Here is a 19479-nt window from a genome sequence, read left to right as displayed (position 1 = left end):
CGTAAGGGGCATCAGACCAAGTAGGGCTACTCAGCAGTTGGAAAGCTGTAAAACAAGGGAGCGCGCAGACATGGCACAGCCCTTTCCAGGCTAGCTGTGCAGAAGCCCATGAGGCATTTTCATTTGGACGCAGCAGTATGCGGCTGAGCAACATTAAGGAAAGCTGAGGCAGCAACAGTGGTTCTCAGCTGGGGATGCTGCCACATTCAAAAAAGTAGAGGTAGGGTACCACAACCCTGAAAGGTTGAGAACCACAAATGAACTGATCTGAACTAACATATTAGTCCAGGGGTGCTCAACCCCCAGCCTGTGGTCCAGACTTGGTCCCCATGGGCCATGGCCCTCTGCGCTAGATCAGGTGCACAGGGTGGTGTGGGGCCTGATCCCAGTGCACAGAGGTAGGGGGGGCACTACAGCCCAATCTCTGCACATAGGGCCCAAGCCCAGTACACAGGGTTGGGCAGATGTGACAAGGAGCCATATCCCAGCATGCAGATGCAGCGTAGGGCCCAATTCAGGCATGCAGGGCCAGTGGAGGCAACACAGGCTCCAATTCAGTCTGTGGACCAGCGTCATGCCACTCACCTGGCCTGTGGGGCCAAAATGTTGAGCACCCCCATACTAGACAGAACAGTCTGCATGGTGTGGGGCGCAACTTTAAGCAGACAGTTGTGCTGCCATTATCAGAGAGCCAGCGTTTGGGTTCCAAGTTTGCTAAAGCATTCAGAAAGCAGCAGATGCAGTCTTTGGGAAGCAACATTTTAACCGCTCCCAGGTTTCACCCCTCGATATTTGGAACAGCATCTCATCATCCTCTGCCAGGAAAAAAAAAAATCAGATAGTAAATGAAAACTATGCCAAAAGCCTGTTTCCACATGAATTCATTTTAATGAACCAAATATCAAGTGAAACGAACACCTTGCAGAGAGAATTACACAAAATCAAGTTCCTGCTGCTCCCAATAGCAAAGACAGTGAGGGAGGGAGGACAGCTGAGGGCAACTGGGTGGGGGAAGGAAAGAAAGTGAACTACAGTAGGAAGCACCTATTTCCCCCCCAAAAGGCCAACCAAATCATTTAGAAATTAAAATAACTGCAGGTGTTTAAAATAATCTTTCCATTAAATTGATAACCCAATTGGTCCAGACAAGGTCAAGAAAGTAAACAAACAATCCCAGAAAGGGATGGCAGCAAATCCTACCAGACTGTGTTCCAAAGCTCTCCTCAGATAGTTTCTGAAATAGCTTCAATAAGCATAGGGAGCAGTGAAGAGGAGGTGGCTTTAGAGATGAGGGGATCTCCCCAGTGCCTCAGCTTTTCCCCAAGGTGTTGGAGTCCCCTCCCAGGCCCTCATTTTTTCTTTTCATGCTCACTGTGCAGCAGGGGTCACTCTCAGTGCTTCTGTGACTTCTTTAATCCCATGACTGTGAAAGTAGCAGCAGTCAGTTTCTCGTAGACTAGGAACATAAGTGCAGCAGTGAGGACAGTCTGCAAAAGCTTCGCTTCAAGTCCTTTGTAGAGTCCCACTAAGCCAAAACGCCTAAGAAACAGGTTGGACAGATGTAAGAAGTTTTCTCAAAGACACTAGGGTACACATGAGAAGTGCCAGATTGATAGCTCTGCAGACTGACCTTCTTCATCTATCCCTGAGAAACAGTTAAGGCACGAGTAGAGTAGGTTATACTTCCCACATGCACAAACTCACATGAATGTATTACACCCTTGGTTTGGAAAGGTAAGTCAGTCTCCACAATATACTCAATTATTTCGTTTCAATGCAGACTGTCAGCAAGGAAAGCAATTACAATGCAGGTATTTGCCCTTTAGAAACTACACTTATATTCATTTCACACAGGTTGAGCAACCAGCTAATTAATGTTCCTAAAACAAGTGACCTCCAGCAACTACTGACACATCATGTATCTAAGTAAAGCTAGAAGTTAAATTGAGCTTCTCTTGTCTCCTTCCCCGTCGCAGAGAGGATAGGCACTGCATGCAAAAAAACTAAACTTTTTTCTAAGGGAGTGAATGAGCTACTGCCTACAGATGTACTTCACACTGGCTGACATGCATATATTTGCTTTGCTAGTGGTTTCTCACTTCCTTGTACTTGTTTTGCAATACTCTACAAGAGAGAGGTGGAGCTGAGTTATGAATTCAAGTAGGTTGAAACAAATAGGGTCAGGTCCAACCCAAGCCTGTCAGTGTATTTAAGACACCCCCAATCTTTTTATTTGTGCATGTGAAGCATTAATTAAGGTTACGAAATGGAAAACTCACTTTACTCTCTGTCGCAGAATGTGGAGAACATTCTTAAGACTGCCTAGTGTCCGATTTTCTGGGTTCAATCGGTGTCGTCCAAACTGAAAGGGAAAAGAAAGGAACAGTTGATCATTTGTTGAAATTCCTCTTAGCCATACTCCCACTGCCAGTTTGAGAATCCTAATGAATAGGTAAGATATGAAGACACCACTAAAATGATCATTTCCAGGATTAATTATGCTCTCAAAGATGTCAGTCAATGCATCAGTATGGTTAACACTTTTACTGAAGTTAATTTTATTAGATTTTATACCTCCATTAAAATTGCATGCATTTGCTACATGTGAAATTTCATTGATTTTATAGCCCAGTTCAGCCCCTGAAAAAGCATTACAGTGTTGTCAGTTAGCTTTCAATCACTCAATTTAAACCATTCCAATATTCAAGATGCATCTATACTTTCATCGCATCTATCCTGCCTGCTTATTTACACATGGAATTTTATACAAGCTTTTGTACCATCTGCTACTTAGCTCTGCTGTGTCTGCTTCTCTTCCAGAGGTCTGAGGAAGGGTCCTGTGATACCCCAAAAGCTTGCCTATGTCTATCCCAACCATATAGTTGGTCCAATAAAAGATATCACCCACAAGCATTCTTGCCTCTCTAGTATTCAAGATTATTTTTATACACATCCTGAAGGGTTCATCTGGGACCTGAAAGTCAAACTGAGTTCCTTCCAACTTGTGCATCAGCAGAACAGATTATGCCTTCATATCAGTGCAGACCAATATCATTGGTAGAAGTGCATGAGCAAAACCAAGACCAGAACTGAAGTCTGGAACTGGAACGTATGGCTTCTCTGCTTAGAGAGGTTTGTGCAGAATATTTTTCCATAGGTACATTTTTATGAAACCTTAACAGAAATAATCATGTCCACACAGTGGCTGTGTCTACAAGAGACACTAACTGTGCGGTAGCTCATTACTACTGTACAATAGCATTGCAAGGCACGAAGCGTCACACAACACTACTGTGCAGTAGTAATGAGCTACTGTGCAGTCAGTGTCACCAAAAAGCTATTTGGGAAAGCTACTGTGCAATAACTCCTATGACTGGGCAGTCGCTTAGTACTTGTGTGTGCAAAAACTAAATGTCAGTGTCTTGTGTAGACATGGCCAGTCTATGTCAACTTATGTCCCTTTGACTCAATACACTCAGCATGGCACCAACTTGTTAAAAATATATTTCAGAGCATTCACCATCTGGAAGCTCACCACCCTTGATTACTACCAATCAATAGCTAACCATTTTGGTATTACTAGATTAGTCTTTGCAACCATTGTTTTTGGAGGCCCATGTTGCTATGAAGGAAATGCCAATTCTCCAGGTGACAAAGCTAGGCAATGTTTAGTAGTGACTGATGGGAATCCTCCAGGTGACAAAACTGGGCAATATTTAGTTACTGATGGGTTTGCATAGACCACAGAGAGAGCCCTTGGGTGAATTTTTACTCCCCACCCCAGACTTCAGCATTCATCTCACACAAAAAAGTGCCTCTCACTAGTGCTTCAAAACTTGAGTGATCACTGTGGACAGTTCACATACATGGACACAAGGGCACCTGTGAATGACCTGGACACTAGAATCCTTAAAATTCAGGCTTATTTTCTTCAAAGGAAAAGGGTACTCCTGCTCCCAGGACCACTGTGGACATAAATGGGCTTGGCAATTTCTCCTGTCATTGTACAAGACCCAGTTAATTCACTGCTTCCCTGAGTAATGCAGCATTTTACTGGATTCTTGGACAGGAGAAAGGAGCTGTTTAATTGTACCTTGATTTGCAAATGACATCAGCATGTTTACGTGGAAGGCTGAAAGGGAAACAGAAGGGCTGGATGCCATTTGTGACAACAAGGGAGCATACTTCATGAGCATGTGGAAAGCAGAGGTGCAAGCTTTTACATTTATGTACAACCAGAAAAACTGCCTCTGCACACTGCAGAAACTCATCAAGGCCACAAGGTCAGATGTCACATGCTCCTACTTCAAACCTAGACACTAAACAGTGATTCGCAACCAGGTTGCCCCAAGATCCTTTTAAAGGTGCTGTAGGGTGCCAGTCAACATTAGCACTGTTATGTCTGCAAATACCTACATGATTCACAAGACAAATCCCATGATTTCAAATAGGAATCCATAGCAAAAAAAACATTTTGGAACCTACTGGGGTCTTTCTGACTTCACAGTGAAAGAATTGCTCTAGCATTTTTCCATAGTCAAAAAAAAGAGTGAAAGTGAAGAGCTGGCATTTTCTGAAATGTGCCTTGAGCCTAACAAAGGGGATGCTGAGTCTAAAAAGATTGAGAACTACTGAACTAAAGCACGGAAATAAAGTTTTTTACATTGCATGAAGATTTCATTAGTCTGCGCCTAAGGGTTTTACAAAATGAAATGTTGCTTGGTTGTCTTAGTTGTTTTTACACTCAATGCACCACATGTATGAAAGGGCACTTTATTATGTTCATTCATACGTATTTTTTAATCTACAGAAACTTCATTAAAAAGTAATTTTTACTGAACATCCAAGTACAAGGAAGTTTAGGTAAGATATTAAGAAAAACTCTCACTAGGAGGGTAGTAAAACACTGGAACTGGTTAACCAGACAGGTTGTGGAATCTCTACCCTTGGAGGTTTTTAGAGAAAGCCTTGGCTGGGATGATATAACTGATTCTGCTCTGGCAGGGTGTTGGACTAGATGACCTCCTAAGGTCCCTTCCAACCTTCGTTTTCTATGATACTGCATATAAATCTTTACTGAGCATCACAGTGCAAACTTTAAACCAATGGAACATTAACCATGCCATAAAACAGCAAACAACACTGCAGCTACCTCAAGTGTTACGTACACGTTTGCCCTATTCTGGTCACAAATATGTGGAGGTTTGGGATTCCACTTGTTAACCTTGCTTTGGAGCAGAGAATGACCAGAGAAGAAATTCTGGCTTGTAGCTGCAGATGTGAAGATAACATCCCAGTGTTCCCCATTCCTGTTTCAGAGCGTGGTGGAGGTGTGAAGTCCCTGCAGCAGGAACTTGGGTAAATGTACTGCTGCTCTCAGTAAGCACTGCTCGCTGCAAGTTGTAGGGCGTTGCTAGCCAGGACTGTGGGTCTGCGCTGGAAGATTCCACGAAGTGGGTCACTTCTGCATCAACTGCGAGAGATGTTTCTGCTTGCCCCTACCTTCTATCTCAACACAATTCCTTATGAATTGTCTATCCCCCTTTCTCTCATAAAGAAACCTTCTCCTATACTCCCCTCTGGCTTCTGAGCCCCATTCTGGCACTCTGCACATGTCCCCAAACATTTAAATCTCATCTTCCTATTCCTGAGCAAAAACTCTGTCAAGTTCTCTAAATCAATAATGCTCCTGTCTGTGGAGACAATGGCACAGCAGGAGCAGAAGCTGAGAAAGAATGGCTGTACTTACTAATTTCAGTCTCACAACACCAATAATAAAATGTTGCTTTTTCCCCATACTCTCTTCTTAGGCTGGGGTGGCTTAGCTATCGTAAGGCTTTTTCCATCTTCTTTCCTCCTTTTATATCTAAGCTCAGTATAATCATAGGTAGGTAGCGGGCTGGGGGAACAGGTTAACTGCACATCAGCGGATCAGTGGCATGGGCAGTTAAAGCTTTGATTTGGGCAAGTGAGGGACGCACCAAGAGGCACACTAGTGATTGCACATGCATCCCTTGAAGAATGTTACTGTATCACCAAACAAAAACATAAAAAATGTCTTATTCAGAATGACAAAGGGCAAACCAAAAAGCCATGCAGCAATGATATTCATTGGAATGGAGCACCACAAAAGCTACCATGCAAGTGGATGGGCAGGCAGCACTGCATGTCAGATACCCCTAAGATAGCCACAGTACAGCAAGGGTCACTAAGCAGAGCGCTATCTTCGCTTAGTGATTTCTTTTAGCACTGGGCGACTGGCACAAGGCCTACAGCAAACAAAACAGACTTGAGTAATAATAGTTCTGAACTTATGCAGTTCATACCGGCAGCTTGGTTAAAACGCCTGTTGTCATATCGACACCTTTTAAAATGTACCATTTTGGAAACTAAATCTTAAACTAGGGGTTGACCACCTGCGGGGGGATCAGAGGCACGCAGCTACACTGTGGTGCCCATCCCCTCCTCAGTGCCCCCTCTGCAGGCCTCCCTGCTTCTCTCTTGTGCTTACCCTTGCCACAGGATTTCCCCCTCTCTATTTGCCATTGGGGATGAGGATTAGTATTAAGTAAGCAAAAGCATCTTAGGCACTCCAGGGGTGGAGATTTGAAGTTCTTGGCAGGGGCCTGGGTCACAAGCTGTGGCCCACAGTGGCAAAAGGTTACCAACCCCTGCCTTAAACTGTCAGGGTGGTAGGAAGCTAAGGGTATTACTACACTTGAGAGTAAAAAGACTTTTTATATGGTTTTCTTTCTCTGCGCCTGCCATGTGAGCCAACATGCCTACAGCACAGTCTGACCCATCAAACTGGATCAGGTGGGACAAGTAGTGACTGACTGGGGGGGAAGATCAAACTCTGATACTTCAAAGAAATTAATGCTGTGGTAGTTTACCTTCTACTAGCACAGGCACAAGTTTGAACATGTAGTAATGGGTGGGGTAATAGTTAACTGAAAGAGAGCAAGGGGAGTCCTTTTTTGCTCAACTGGGGAGAGATGCAAAGAATTCAATAAAACCACACACACTACCAAGCTTGGAGGCCACTTCTGAGCACACTACAGGTGCGAAGTGGATAGAAGCTGGATAGGCATAAAGAGGCCTTACTGCACATCTCGCCCTACCAGAATGGCAACTGCTGCTGGTTATGCAGAATAAAGAGTTAAAACTATGCAAATGAAAAGAAACACAGCACCTAACACTTAACTGACAGAGGTTTCCTGCACATAGTTTCTGAAATCTAGGCACATCTTTTCATTGGGGTCTAACTTTGGGCTCTTGTAGGGGCAGATCCAGGAGAGTGCAGGGGGTGCAGTTGCAACCACTTTCAGCTACGTGGGGCGTGCACAGTAAACTCTGAGCTCAGTAGCTTGTCAGTGGAACCCAGGGGGTGAATGCTGCTGCTGCCTGCTCCTCCATCCCTTTGCCTACTACCAAATTTGGTGACAGGGAAAAGAGAGGCAGGAGCAGTGGTGTTCTTCCCCTGGGTTTCAGAACTGCTCTGACAAGCTGATGAGGTCAGAGAACTCGCTGCACATGCACTGCACAGCCAAAGTGAGTATGGCTACACCCCCTTTCCTCTGATGCTGGATCCACTTAATGGCTCTTGCATGAAAAAGACACCTGGGCTTCCTGGAGAAATCTTTTCTGCAGAATCCATGATCTTTTGGATATGGTCAATAAGGTCCACAGGATACTAGGCCAAAATCTAGCCTTCATTCAATGACAGCTGGGGCAGTACTTGGAGTGCTGCAAGAGGTCTTGCTGCTTTTGCTTTTTAAATAAAATCTGCCAGAGCTCCTTTCCTTTGTCATCGCACTGAAACATGTTCCAGCAGACAGCCTTCTTCTCAATTTGCTTTAAACGAACACTTAGATCTTGGTAGTCCTAGGGCTGCTAATAAAACAAGACTAGACGATAACCTCTCCCAAGGCTGGAAACAAAAAGGCATGACTTCTGCACTAGATCCACAAGGCAAAGGCTGCTAACAGGCTGAAAGGGATTAGATGTGTAAGTGGGGTACAGGCTGGAAATGACACAAGGTAAATGATCAACTTCAAGCAGCAGAAGGCACACAAAAGGTAAACTAAAGTTTGATGTGAAGCAATGCAGTGCATGATAGCAGATACAGGAAAGATCATCCAAAACACCAACATATCCACAAAAAAAAGTCTAGATTAACTCATCCCAAAACAGGCTTAATCCACTGTTAAAGCTGATCATCTAATTTGCAAAATTGGCAGATAAATTCTGAGAGAACTGTACTGGGTGAACACAAGGCAATTAAATCCAAATAGAGCTAATGCAATCCCCCTGCCTTGTATAAGCCTTAAATAGACAACTGCTGAGTTCTTAATGAAGCAGTGGCAGCCTGGATCAACCCATCTTAGGTCTAAGGTAAGGCCAGTGCTTTGAGCACAACCACTGCTGCTACTGCTATCACTTCTCCCTGCTGCCTGGGCCATGGTACAGAACAGGTAAGACCCAATCCCCAAAGCTTGCGAGTCTTATGGTGTCAGCCCCTGCTCTACAGTGCTAAAAACTTATTTTTGCTCTTGGAGTAAGCAAACATGACTCTGAACTTGGGGACTGGGTTTGTTGGATAAAAAGATTTTATTTCATACAGGCATGTTCAGACACTAGAAACACATCTTTATAAAGTAAACAGAAGTCAAAATACTTTTATTTATAATATTGGTTTTAGATAGTAGGGCAAAAATCTCTTTTAAAATCAAATTTGTATTCAACTCATTAGCCTGACAAAGGGTTTTTGAACCCGAAAGCTTGCTTAATAAATATTCTCCAACTATTTGGGCTGGTCTAATAAAAGATATCAAATTTACCCAAGGAACCTTGTCTGCCTATTCAACTCATATGCATTTTTCTTCTAAAAGACCATTTAAAATTAAACTTAATATGATAAATATATATTAAAGCTAAAATTATGATCCATTTCAAAATTTAAATAAAATATAAAGCAGTACGTTTCCTGTCAGCATCAAAACTACTGAACTAGCGAACCTGGAGACAGCTGAAGCACTAAAGCAGATTCGAACATCAGAAATCACTTCTGCAGAAGTAGAAATAATATCTTTTTCCTTTCAGTTTATTAAGCTGATTTATTTCAATAACTAATTAATGGAAAAGCTAATTAGGAAACTTTTTTTTTCCATTTCTAAACTAAGAATCAAATAAGGTCTATAAAAAGACCTGAATTCTAAAATCTTGAATATAGTAACCAAAATATATCATTTCAATTCCCTCACTAAAAACATTTCCTTTGGTTAGTAAGTCAGTTGTAAAAGGCAAATATTTCTTCTACCGTATCCAGTACATTTAAGCTTATTAAAATATATGTTAAAATGTACAGAAACAGGATTTAAATTAATTCCAATACCCATCTAAAGAGCATGACATACATAAGCAAAAAAATAATTTAGTAAAGAAATGCATCAGATACCCTTATCAGACAAAAGAAATCTGCATATGTATCATACAGTATATAGTTGCTTAAATGTCCATTGATACAATGTAGGCTCCTGATTAGCAAAGAAAAGTGCCAAATGTAATATAAAGTTATATTTATCAACATGTTTTAATGACTACCAACCAATGAGAATAAATCATGCTTCAAGGACAAAATTAAATTGCAAATGCAAAACAATTATTTAATCTTTGTTTTTAATCAAAGCTCAAAGCTACCCGCTCATTCAAAAGTTAGCCATTTAATTAATTTTGATTTGAAATCAAAACCACCTGCTTTGTTATGCTACTAATATCAACAAGTTGAACAACCCAAACTAAGATAATTATATTACTTGCTGCAGGATGTATACAAATTGCTTGCAGGGATCAAAATACATGCAACTCCTGCTTAGCGCTCTTAATTGGTTCCTGAAAAACCAAGCATTAAGTGAAACGAGCGTTAAGCAAAACCGAAAGTATTTGATGACCCAAGCTGGTGACCGTAATTGTTTTTAATGACCTAAGATGGTAACCATGACCATTATAATGAAACTCACTGAGCGCTAAGTGAAATCAGGTATCAATTTCAAGTGAGCATTATAGCGAAATAGCGCTAGGTGAAACAGCATTAAGCTGGGATTGCCTGTAAGTGTCTCTATCACTTCACCAATTACTGTAGCATCTTGGGCATCTGTTTAGGTGCATTTGTTAATGAGGGAGCTCACTTTCCTCTGATTCATTAGATACTAGCTACTACTAGCAAGCAATAGTGGCCTGACTGAATCTAGCAAACCCAATTAATACAATTTGCATTTTTTTTGGTTTAGTCATTTAGAGACAATCTGAACTAGGGTCTTTTTTACCCTAGTATTTTTACCTTCTTTCTAACCCCTATTTCTATTTCAGTGGTTCTCAACCTTTTCAAACTCAGGACACCCTTATTAGACTCAAAGCCCATTGGTAAATGCCATCTCTTAGCTTTCTCTCATTTTTTGATTATGGAAAGATGGAACAATTTTGCTGTTGCAAAAACTCAGGAACAGGCCAAAATGTTTTTGTTACTATGGATTCCTATTTGAAATCTCTGGGTTTATCTTGTGACACATGTAACTTTTTGCAGCACCCTTAAATACAGCACCATGGTTGAGGATCATTGTTCTATTTATATTCAGAGCTATGAATCTATATTCAGAGATATAAATGATATAGACCTTAAATCAGCAGTTTTATGAAAAACAATGCATAAATGAGTAGGATATGAATCTAAATAATAACAATAATAATGATGTACCACTTTGTAAGTTCTCACCACTTAAAATGCCCACAGGTAAAGCAACCAGCAATTTATCATGAAAGTGAATGCCAACCCATAGATCACACGATATTAAGTAACCATCATGCCTGATGTGGCCAGCTATTTCATACAGACTTCCCTGAAGTTAATTGGATACATTGTTAGTACAAACTCACCCGAAGAATTGACTGTACTGTCTGCATCGGATATGTGATCGTAGTGGCAACTGCTTTGGCTACTGCACCAATGATGAACACATCCAAAGAAGTGAGCTGCTCAAAAGTTTAAGGAAAGGGTTACTTGCATGTAGAAACACATCGGCCAGTTATATAACTTTATGTATTAGAGTTTTTAAAATACTGATGCCCACCACTAGAATATCCATGCACCTTCCACATAACCTCAGTAGCAAAGTCTGCAGCACTTCTCTCTTTTCAGGGTCAAAACTACAAGTAAGTCACCACCTTCATCTTTACCTCTCCCTTTATTCCTGGACCATCACAGCTACAATATCACCCCAAGGCCACAAGTAAACATAGCTAACATGGAGACATGTTTTCCAACAACCCCTATTCATAGGCTTTTGCGGCCTTCAACCTTTATAGGGAGTAACTGGGATTGCTGAAACCTGTTGGTAAGGGTTGAATGACTGGATCGGGGCAGAAGACAGCACTCTACATTACACATAGCTTTGCAAGCTTTAGTTACTGATAATTCAGAAGAATGGAAACTGGAAACTTATGGACCAATGCTCTAACTGAAACATCACACAAATGGAGGTCGGTTAAGGATCGCTCGCTCTGACAACTGAAAGGAATCAAAACTCTTGGAAGAGGTGATATCTTTTATTAGACCAAGTAGATATTTGCAAACAAATTATTGTACAGCAAAAGCTTTGTTATCTGGCACCCATGGGAAATGGTGGGTACTGGATAACAAAATATGTTGGTTAACTGAGCAGCCCAAACAGGCGCCTTTGCCTGTTTGGGCTGTCGCTTCTCCCACCGTGTCCGAGGCATCACCGCCCCTCCCGCGGCATCACCAACTCTCCTGCCACATTGCCAACCCTCCCACGGGCCCCAAAGGACACGGAGGCGGGCCCCACGCAGCCCGCTATGCCCCAGGTCGTGGGGGCTCAGCAGCACAGGCTGCTTTGCCCCAGGCCATGGGATCCCGCAGAAACCGGAAGTGCCTCAGTGGGCATTTCCAGTTTCACTTTACCTTACAAGCCAGCATGCTGGTTAATAGAACGTGCCACCTTGTAAGGTGCCGGTTAAGGAAGCTTTTACTGTATTTATCTGCCTTTTATATTCCTTTCACCTCTAGCCCAATATGGCTACAACCTGGATATCTGACAACTGAGGCATTCTTGGTAACATGCACTAGAGGCCTTGCATTGCCATTAGATAAGCAATCCTGGAGTTTTCAAAGATTATGCACAAACTTATTAAACATAAGAGTCATAATGCAGCCATCTAGGAATAGTATGATATACTCCCTCACTCTGATAGTTTAAAATAAACTTGATTGCTAAACTGAAAACTGACAGTTGCCTAGCTGCAAGTGATCACAAATTAGTTTACCATTATATGCAAACAAAATATAGGCCCTATCTCTACTATGCACACACAACCACACAAGCATAATGCATCAAAAAAAGCTGATTTCAGCATGCTGAAAACAGGTATGGGCAACACTGAGAGAGAAGAAAAAGTTAAACAAAAATATGAATGAGAATGGGGGTTATTTAATACTGCTTATTTAGATACTCAAACTAACAAATCCACATTCATGTAAGTGGTCTTCTTAGAGTAAATCACACCCCAGTTAAAAGGAGAAGTAAAAAATATTAATTAAAATATTATGTCTAACAAATGAAAAAATGAGGAAGTGGATAGCAAGGAGTACAAATAGAGTTAGAAAATGCAGAAAACTGTCAAGGAAAGCTAAAGGTATTAATGATAATGCTATAGCCAGGGGGATTAACAACAATAAGAACATGTATATCAGGAAGAAATTAAATCCCACCAATGGTAGAGATCCAACATTAAATAAAAATAATAAAGTTCTCAGTCACAACACAAAAAAGCCTGAAGTGTCCAATGAGCATCTCCATGCTATATTTTGAAAAAAGCAGGAGGGTGTATTCATAGCTTTCAGAAGTAAGACCTTCTAATGTCCTCAATGGTTTCCCGTGAAATAAAAAATATTATTCTTTTAAGGCTGGCAGGACCAAATAATTTGCATTCAAGAGCATTACAAGATTTGGCCAAGCTCTGATGTTGATGTTCATTCTAACCAAGTTTGGAATAGCAAAAAAGTTCAAAAGGACTGCAGAAAAGATGATGTGTCAATATTCAAAAAGGTAAAACAGTCATGCTGGTTGTTTAGGACAGTTAAATGTAAAATGAATCCAAGGCAAAATCATAAAGCGGTTCATTTTTCCAATGCAATCTGTACAGAATGGTAGCATAATTAATGCCACTCAGCATGATTTTAAAGAAAATAGGCCTTGTCAGACAAACCCATTACTGCTTCCCCGATGCTATTACAAATTTGATTATTCATAAAGATAAACGTGGTGACAATTCTGAAATGCACTTACTTAGATCTGAATAACATTCTGATAAAAACTAAAAAAAATGTACCCTATATTCAATATATTAAAGACTGATGAATAGATCATAAAAATAATTATAAATAAGACATCATCTTCCTCTTGGTGGGAAAGGGAGAAGTGGATAACAGTATTTTTTCTTGGACCAGGGCTATTCAATACCTTTGCCAATGTTCTAAAAGAAAATATAAAACTATTGCTGGTTAAATTTGCAGATGACAAAAAACATGCACAGAGCACAAAACCAACTGTGGAGTAGTAAATAATGATGGAGGATACAGCCGCTATACACACCTTCCTGGATTGCTTGGTAAGATGCACTGGGCTGTATTAAAATGCAATGCCATACGTCTAAGAATAAAAAATGTAAGTTATACTTACAAGATGAGAGAGAGAATCCTGAAATGTGATGATACTGAAAAGAACACTGGGGTAATGACAAATAACAAAATGAAGATGAGCTCCCAAGTGTGATGCTGTATCTAAGAGGGCAAACAAAACTTGGATGCAGAAGAAGGAAAATATTAAGTAGGAGTAGGAAGGTGATGTTACCTCTGCATACAGCATTACTGGGACGATTACTGGAATGTTATGTCCAGTTCTGGTGTCCACACTTGAAAGGGGATGATGAAAAATTGGAGGAAGTTCAGAAAAAAACTGTAAGAATGATTAAAGGTCTAGAAAACATGTCTCACAGTGAGACTTAAGACGCTCAATATATTTAATATATCCAAGAAAAGGTTAAGAGGTGGATTGATCATGGTCTACAAAATACTTACATGCAGAAATGATCTCTTATAGTTGACAGCTACTTAACAAAAATCAGTGGTTGAAAGCTATATTAAACTGAGCATTAAGGTACTTTTTTTTTTAAAACAAGTGATGGTGATTCATCACTGCAGCATCTTACCTAGGGATGGGTTGACTCTCCCATTTTAAGTTTTATATCAAGACTGGCTCTGTTTCTAAAGGCATGTTCTAATTCAGGATGTATAAGCCTTGATGTAGAAATTATTTGCCAATATTAGGCATCCCATGTTATGCAGAGGTCAGGCTAAATGATCATAACTTTCTCTTATGGCTTCTAAACCTGTTAATCTCACCTGCTGTTGCTTCTTCAAAAGCTTCCGCTTAAAACCTTCATAGAACATGAACTGTATGGCAGGATTGAAAACCAGCAGCAAGGAGGGGAAGGTACCATTCCACAGAGCCAGGACCCCTTCATCTCGTATTATCTGATGAAAAGCATCTGGTAAGGAAGGTGGAAAGATGCAATAAGAATCCTTAATTGTCAGAGCATTAATCATGACCTTAGCAGTCAGAATATTTATACATTTGGAGTATCACCCTGTATTAGGATTACATTGGGAAACAGATAGTCACAGCACTGCTCTTTGGGGTGCAAGCTCTCCATCTTCCAACCTAGTCAGCAAATTCAGGGACGAAGATGGATAGAACAAAGATTTTAAAAAATCTATCACATTGTGTAGCTTTTCTCCTTCTTTTACATAGGCCTAACATCTCTGGAATAAGAATATCTCTGAGATGCTTACTGCTAACAGCATTCTTCTAGATGAGCCCTATTCAGAGATCTGTTCTGTTTTCTATTTCATTTTAACCAGCAGGCCACATAGCAGATGATTGTACACTTAACCTTTCTCTCTCTCTCCCTCTCCTTTAACTGGAAGCTGACTGGAAATGCCATCTCTCAGTCAATGTCTGCCAATGCTAGAATTAAGACGCAGAATCAAAACTTAACCATTTGTTTCCCCACCCCCAACTAATCTCAAACAAGCTACACAGTATGAAAATTAATTTTCTATATTTCAGTTGGCTCAATTCTGAAACACCTCTAACAAGTAATTGGGTTTCAAGAAGCAGGAACCCAGAAAGTTTAAAAATTTGATCTTTCTCCACTCAAAAGCACAGATCAGAACAATCAATTGGAATGCAAAATCCTTATGGAGAGAATCTGCTGTTAAGTTAATAACTCTGGATCACAGTTACAAGATCACTTGGCCTGTGCCAAATCCAGCACCCACTCTAGCCAGTCTGGGACCTGTGCTGCTCATAGTGCCTGCCTTGGACCAACTGGAGCAGGTGCCATGAGTGCTGGATCCAGCATCTGGGTGGTGGTAAGGGGGGCTGGACTGACTCTGTGCAAGTGCTATGTGTAGTGCATCCTGGGACATGCATACCTGGACAGTCCAATCCCCGCCACATGCCGTCTGTGGGTCAGCATGAGACATAGGGCTAGCACCACGGACCAGATGATGTGACCATATCTTTGACACCCCCGGCATAAACCTTTTACGGTTCCAGAAATGTGGTGCATCTCAGGGCCTAGAGCAGGGGTCGGCAACCCCTGGCACGCATGCCGAGCGTGGCATGCGAGGCCATTTTGCTTGGCACGCCACAGCCAGCCCCGGCTCCGGGTAGCTGCTGCCAGTTGTGCGGGCCGGGAGCGGTCCGAGGCCCTTTCGCCCAGCTGCCTGCTGGGAGCAGCTGGGGATCCCAGCTGGCAGCAGCTCCCCAGAGCTGGGGTGGCTGCAGCCTGGAGGCTCTAAACAGCTGTGCCGGGCTCCCGCATCAGCTCTGCACTGGTGAATGCAGGCGCACCTCAGAGCGGGCGGTGGGGGAGGGGGCTAAGGCAGCATAGCCCCAGTCTCTCCCCCACTCTGGGCCAGAGGTGATGAGCCCGGCGCAGCTGTTTGTAGCCAGCCCGGGCTCTGGGCAGCTGTAGCAAGCAGCAGGCAGAGTGCAAAGAGCTGCGCCGGGCTCATCACCTCCATGCCAGAAGCGGGGGAGAGACTGGGGCTGCGCTGCCTCAGGCCCCGCTCCCACCGCCTGCTCTGAGGCGCGCCTGCACGCGCCAGTGTGGAGCTGATGCCAGAGCCCGGCACAGCTGTTTGGAGCCTTCCAGCTGCAGCTGGCCCTGGCTCTGGGGAGCTGCTGCCAGCTGGGAGCCCAGGCTGCTCCCAGCAGGCAGCCAGGGATGCTGCAAGCCCTGCTCGGATGCAGGGGCTTTGGGTGTGGGGCAAGGGGCAAGGGGCCTGGGGGGGGCAGAGGCTTTGGGTGGGGGGCAAGAGGCACAAGCAGGGCAAATCTGCCATGTACCCCTTGCCCTCATTTTTTTTTTCTGCCATGCCGGCACTCTGGCACCTTCCGAGGTAGGCATCATGGTGTTTTTCGGCACTCTGGCCAAAAAACATTGCCTACCCTGGCCTAGTGAATGACAGGCATATCCTGGGAGAAAGGAGGTATGTCTACATGAGACATTTACTGTGCAGTAGACTAATTAGCTGCACTGTAACAATCTTGGCATCTACATGTGTGCCCCTATTAGGCTGGAGTAAATTAATTTACTCTGTAGCAGGATAGTACTTGTAAATACAAATGCTTATAAATACAAGTACTATCCTGCTACGGAGTAAAAAAAACAAAACTCTGCAGCAGTACACATGTAGATGCTGCCCCGGTTGGCTAGGGCAGGGAGGTGTTTCAGTGCAGGGGCTGCCTACTGGTTGGCCCCACATTGAAGCACCCTTGTGTCCCAGCCAGCCCCTCCGCAGCACACTGAGCCCAAGACCCCTACCAGGCGGGGGGCTGCTCTGCCCCAGCTCAACATGCTACAATCCTAGGCACAATAAACTGCAGAGCAATTAACTCAGGAGTTTATTGCTGTGCATTAATAGGCATGTGTAGCCACATCCTCTGGCTCATTCCTTGCAACAGAAACAGTAGCAGGAAGACCATTGTCTGCTGAATCCTCCAAATTCAGGACTGGAAGAATTCAACTGAAAAGAGGCCAGTTGTGAAAAGCCAATTTTAAAGTCAAGAGATAACCTGAATTGGCACGGCTCCAGAAAAAAGGCCATGCAGCACTTGAGCCAAGAAGTAGCCCTGCCCAGCTTATAGCACATACATCTATGAAAGGGACTGTAAAGCTCCTGAATCCAAGGACAGTAAGCTTGCCTAAACTAGTACACAGGTCCCTAAAGAAGGACTAGGATAGGGATGGCCAACCTGTGGCTTAGACAGCCTCTGTGTGTGGTACATGGCAGACCAGGGAAGGGACAGGCAGGCAGGGGCAAATAAGGCAGGGAGCAGTAAACAGAGCAGCTGATCAAGTTGGGAAAGGTATTGGAGAGGCTCCAGAGGTGGGGGTAGGGCTAATTTGTGGCATATGCGCCAAAATGGCTGGTTCTCACTGGGCTATGGGATTCCTGCACTTCACAGGAGAGGAGGCCTGTCTGAATTAGCAAATAACCCCCATCACAGAGGATCTTTTCCCAAGTATTCTGGTCTGAGAGTATTGCCAATGTTCAAGAAGGAATCAAGACCAGCAGGCTTGCAGGTCATACCACCCCACGTGAAAGCATCAAGCCAGTATTTTTTTCCACCAACATAAAAGTTAGTAAGAAAAATGACTGCAGAAGGCACTTACCCACAATGCCCTTGTAGTTTGTTGGTACAATTTCTTCATTTCTAAACTTTGCTCCCTGCAGTTTCAGCCGTGTATTCACAACCCAAAGTGGAGTGGTCAATAGCACATTCACAACCCCTAATACCAATACAACAGAAGATGGAGAAAAGTGAGCTTTAAAAACAGGACCTAGAAAAGCAGGTATTTTCTTTCCTTAACTTCAGCATATAAAGTAACTCAATTCACATTGCATGGGAAATGGCATTGGTTTCTTTACTTCTTCCCTGCTAACACACAGCAAAGGGAATAGTATAGCTTCCCAATGAAAATGGTTTCTGTGGTTTTTCTCATAAAACAAGCCAAGACCATACTGTCGTTTTGTTCTTAAATCAATTGATTAAGGTCCTTCAGGTTAAACAAATTCCAGGATAAGCTTCCTGGATATAAGAAAAAATAAAAAATAACAAATAAAAGCACAGAATCATCGTACCAGATTTCCACATGATCATTTTTAAGTGTTGACAGAATATAAGTCAACAAGCACAGCAGAAAAAGCAAGTTTGCTTCTTCCAAAGGGCATGCATGGACTCAAATCTCTCTTTAACCTAAACTTATCTTGATCTTTTCCTATGTCCAAGTATACCAATGTTCTGCAAAGATCTGCCATGAACTTCATTTTCATTCATTCATTCATTCACTCAGAGATAAAAGAAATGCCAAATATTAAAATAATATTATTTTTCAAACTTCCTCTTGTATGGTAGATGGGATATCTCTTAATTTAGGGCACTGGCAGGGTGTATATAATGGAAGTGTGCTACCCTGATCTCTCCCAAAAGCTTAAAAAGTGTAAATACCTTGAAGAAATGGTGTGTGAACTTTTACTGCTTTTCTGCATAATACTTAATAGCAAAATATTAAGCTACATAAAAATGGTTATCCAAATACTAAGCTTAATGTGCCATAACTACGGTGCATTGATGAACATGTAGATGCACCCCATTACAAGTTATGTGACAACTTTGCCACTGAGAGGTTTCAGAAACCAGCACTAGTACTTTTGTTAAGATACTTTCCACCTAGTTTTGCTAACAGCAAAGGAACAAGGGAAGGCTGGATAAAGGCGCTCTAAATTCACTCATTAGGTATGCACTAGAAGTTCCAGGTTGCATTATTTGCTGACAGTGGTAAAAACTACTGATTCAACATTCTGCTAACAATGATGTAGGTATTTAAAATGTCCTGCGGGCCAAAACATATCACCTATATAAGTAGTTTACTTGCTTAACTGGTATGTGGCTAGTCACTGTTTGTTATAGACAAAGGCCATCTGAGGGAGGAGGGGGGTGGCTATATGTTCTTCTGGAAAGGGAAACCTGCAAACAACAGGTGAATACATGACATTGGTTTTGCCATTTTAAGACTGCCTCCAGTGCTGCCTAGAGTCGCGTCACCTCCCAGCTGGAACAGTAGTGGCTCGTTCTAATAAATCACCTGCCACCTTCGATGTTATGGGAGATAATGCTTGGTCACTACTGGGAGGCAAAGGAGAACAGCTAGAGACTCAGAACTTCTGCGGCTCTTCGCAAGGCTCCACCATCCCCATACCCTGCCCTCACCACACCTGATGTTCCAGGCGATGTTGACTGCCACTAAAGTTTGTTATTATCTTGACCCAAA

The 19479-nt window shown here is 42.5% G+C and overlaps 1 protein-coding gene across 2 annotated transcripts in view; it reads right to left on the bottom strand.

Annotated features, from left to right (window-relative positions):
• Positions 1 to 847: 847 nt before the first annotated feature.
• Positions 848 to 19479, bottom strand: part of SLC25A17 (solute carrier family 25 member 17) — a 50292-nt gene continuing 31660 nt past the window's right edge. For both annotated transcript variants that reach the window (XM_025208885.1, XM_025208886.1), the window contains exons 5-9: positions 17821 to 17937; positions 14477 to 14622; positions 10933 to 11028; positions 2280 to 2362; positions 848 to 1539 (exon numbers count right to left, since the gene is read on the bottom strand). In XM_025208885.1, coding sequence (XP_025064670.1) covers positions 1392 to 1539; positions 2280 to 2362; positions 10933 to 11028; positions 14477 to 14622; positions 17821 to 17937 — 590 coding nt within the window. In that variant the 3' untranslated portion in view covers positions 848 to 1391. The remainder of the gene's footprint in view (positions 1540 to 2279; positions 2363 to 10932; positions 11029 to 14476; positions 14623 to 17820; positions 17938 to 19479) is intronic.

Source organism: Alligator sinensis, unplaced genomic scaffold, assembly GCF_000455745.1.
Source record: "Alligator sinensis unplaced genomic scaffold, ASM45574v1 scaffold215_1, whole genome shotgun sequence".
NCBI classification, from domain to species: Eukaryota; Metazoa; Chordata; order Crocodylia; family Alligatoridae; genus Alligator; species Alligator sinensis.
The sequence above is the reverse complement of the archived record's forward strand: the minus strand, read 5'-3'. Positions and strand labels throughout refer to the sequence as shown.